The following is a 2,500-nucleotide window of genomic DNA, read 5'->3' as shown; positions in this document are numbered from 1 at the left end:
CCATTATTTGTCCATCAAAGAGTTTAAAATAACAAATGAATTTATTCTGAGATTCAGAAAGACCCGTAAAACAGAAACCTGCCATAATCAAACGTGCAAACAAGCTGCATTCTGGGAGGAGTTTCAGATTTATGCAGACATAAAAGTGTCCGATAGTGTGTGTGTATGTGTGTGTGTGTGTGTGTGCGCGTGCGTGTGTGTGACCATGATGTCCAACCTAAATGAGATCTTCCCATGTTGTAAATCTGTGTTTCTCGAGTAAAGGTGATTGAGATGATTTACAGTATGCTGAAGCATCTCTTTACTGTGGTACAAACTCACACACTGAATGACAGATACTGTAACCTCACAAACCCAAAAGCTCTGCCTCCATCTACAAGACCTGGAGGCACTAATATCTGCTCTTCAGGGTTTATGTGATTATATATAATTTAATAACGTGTGGTTAAATGGATCACAAAACTCACAGTTCAGATCACACTGCAGTTGTTCACCCTTGGACTGGATCAGATTTTTAAGACTAGAAATAAAATGCTTTTATGTTAGACGAACACTTGGTTTTTACAAAAAACAAACAAATAAATAAGTAAATAAATACATGAAAAACAAACAAACACATAAATTAATTAAAAACAAACAAAAAATAGCCTGCTTTTGGGATTATAAGAAAACTTGGTTTCACATAAATAGTAAATAAATAAATTTTGGTTTTACAAAACTAATAAACAAACAACTAAAATATGCCGTCATGGTGGCACAGTGGTTAGCTCTATCGCCTCACAGCAAGAAGGTCGCTGATTCGAACCTTGGCTTCACACAGGTTATTGTGGAGTTTGCATGTTCTCCCCGTGTTTGCATGGGTTTCCTCTGGGTGCTCCCGTTTCCCCCACAAGTCCAAAAAACATGCGGTACAGATGAATTGGTGAAGCTAAAATTATCCGTAGTGAATGAGTGTGTGTGGATTTTTTCTAGTGATGGGTTGCGGCTGGAAGGGCATCCGCTGCATAAAACATATGCTGGATAAGTTGGCAGTTCATTCCGTTGTGGCGACCCCAGATTAACAAACGGACTAAGCCGAAAAGAAGATGAATGAATAAAAGAACAAACAAACAAAACAAAATAAATAAATAATAAATGCATTTTAAAAATAAATAAATAAAATGCTTTTAGATTATAATAACACTTAGTCACAAATAAGACAAATACATAAATCAATAAACAAACAAACAAGCAAATAAATAAATAGCCTGTTTTCAGGATTACATGAAAACTTGGCTTTACAAAAATATTAAATAAATAAAAAATATTAATTAAAAACAATAAATAACCTGCTTTTAAATTATAAGAACACTTGGTTTTCACAAACAAACAAACAAACAAACAAACAAACAAACAAACAAACAGACAGACAGACAGACAGACAGACAGACAAATTGAAAAAACAAACAAATTAGTTATTTAATTAACAAATAAACCAATTAATAGTCTGCTTTCAGTATTACAAGAAAACTCAATAAATTATAATATTTTTAAACAAATAAATAGCCTGCTTTCAGAATGACAACAAAACTTGGTTTCACAAAAATATAAAACAATCAAATAAATATTGAAAACCAATAAATAATCTACTTTTAGATTACAAGAAAACATGGTTTCACAATAAAAAAACAATAAATAAATAATGAAATAAATAATTAAATACAAATAATTAAATAATTAATTAAATATTAATTAACTAATTAAATATTAATTAATTAATTTTGTGAAACCAAGTTTTCTTGTCATTTTCAGGATGACAAGAAAACTTGGTTTCACAAAAATAATAAATAAATAACCAGCTGAAAAATATTCAGTTATTAATTATATCTCCTGTATAATTAACAAGAATAACTCTTCCCTTATTTTCTTTGTCATTTAGCTTAATCTAATTAAATTAATGTATGTAATAGAGTTTCTAAAAACTTTGACAGCTTTAAAAGGTCATAACTTCAAAAGTGAATATAGGCAGTAAAGTTTTGCAAATAATCCACAAGTACAGCACAAAAAACAAGCAAATAATCAGCAGAAATGTTTTTGTTTATCCTCAATTAATAGCATATTCTGGGTGCTGCCTCTTGTATTGTTTAAATTTTAAGTTAAATTAATTAAACAAACAAACAATCAAATAAATAAATAAATAAATAAATAAATAAATAAATAAATAAATAAATAAATAAATAAATAAATGTTTGTTTAACTTCTATCCTCTGTTTTGTTGATCTTCTTGCTAATGTGTTTCAGCTTTCAGAAGTGGTGCTCAGCGCTCTCAATCAGAACCTGGTACAGTTCACACTCAGACCAGGAGTCCAGATAACTGTTTACGCTGCTCATTTATCAGCAGGTAACATGCACACACACACTCAAAAACTAAGACATGAAAACCTGCAGTCACACTTCACAATAAGGTGTATTTACTAACATGAACTAATAATGAACAATATCTGTACAGTATTTATTAATA

At 30.2% G+C, this 2,500-nt stretch overlaps 1 protein-coding gene across 4 annotated transcripts in view; it reads left to right on the top strand.

Annotated features, from left to right (window-relative positions):
* The window catches only part of sorcs1 (sortilin-related VPS10 domain containing receptor 1), a 346,560-nt gene that overhangs the window by 332,981 nt on the left and 11,079 nt on the right, over positions 1-2,500 (top strand). For all 4 annotated transcript variants that reach the window (XR_015476922.1, XR_015476923.1, XM_087237652.1 and 1 more), the window contains one exon: positions 2,281-2,380. Coding sequence is in view for 2 of the 4 variants with exons in the window: in XM_087237652.1 (XP_087093778.1) it covers positions 2,281-2,380 (100 nt within the window). In the remaining 2 variants the exon portion in view is untranslated. The remainder of the gene's footprint in view (positions 1-2,280; positions 2,381-2,500) is intronic.

Source organism: Danio rerio, chromosome 1 (genome assembly GCF_052040795.2).
Source record: "Danio rerio strain M-AB ecotype USA chromosome 1, GRCz13ab, whole genome shotgun sequence".
Taxonomy (NCBI): Eukaryota; Metazoa; Chordata; class Actinopteri; order Cypriniformes; family Danionidae; genus Danio; species Danio rerio.
This window is presented reverse-complemented; position numbering and strand designations above follow the sequence as displayed.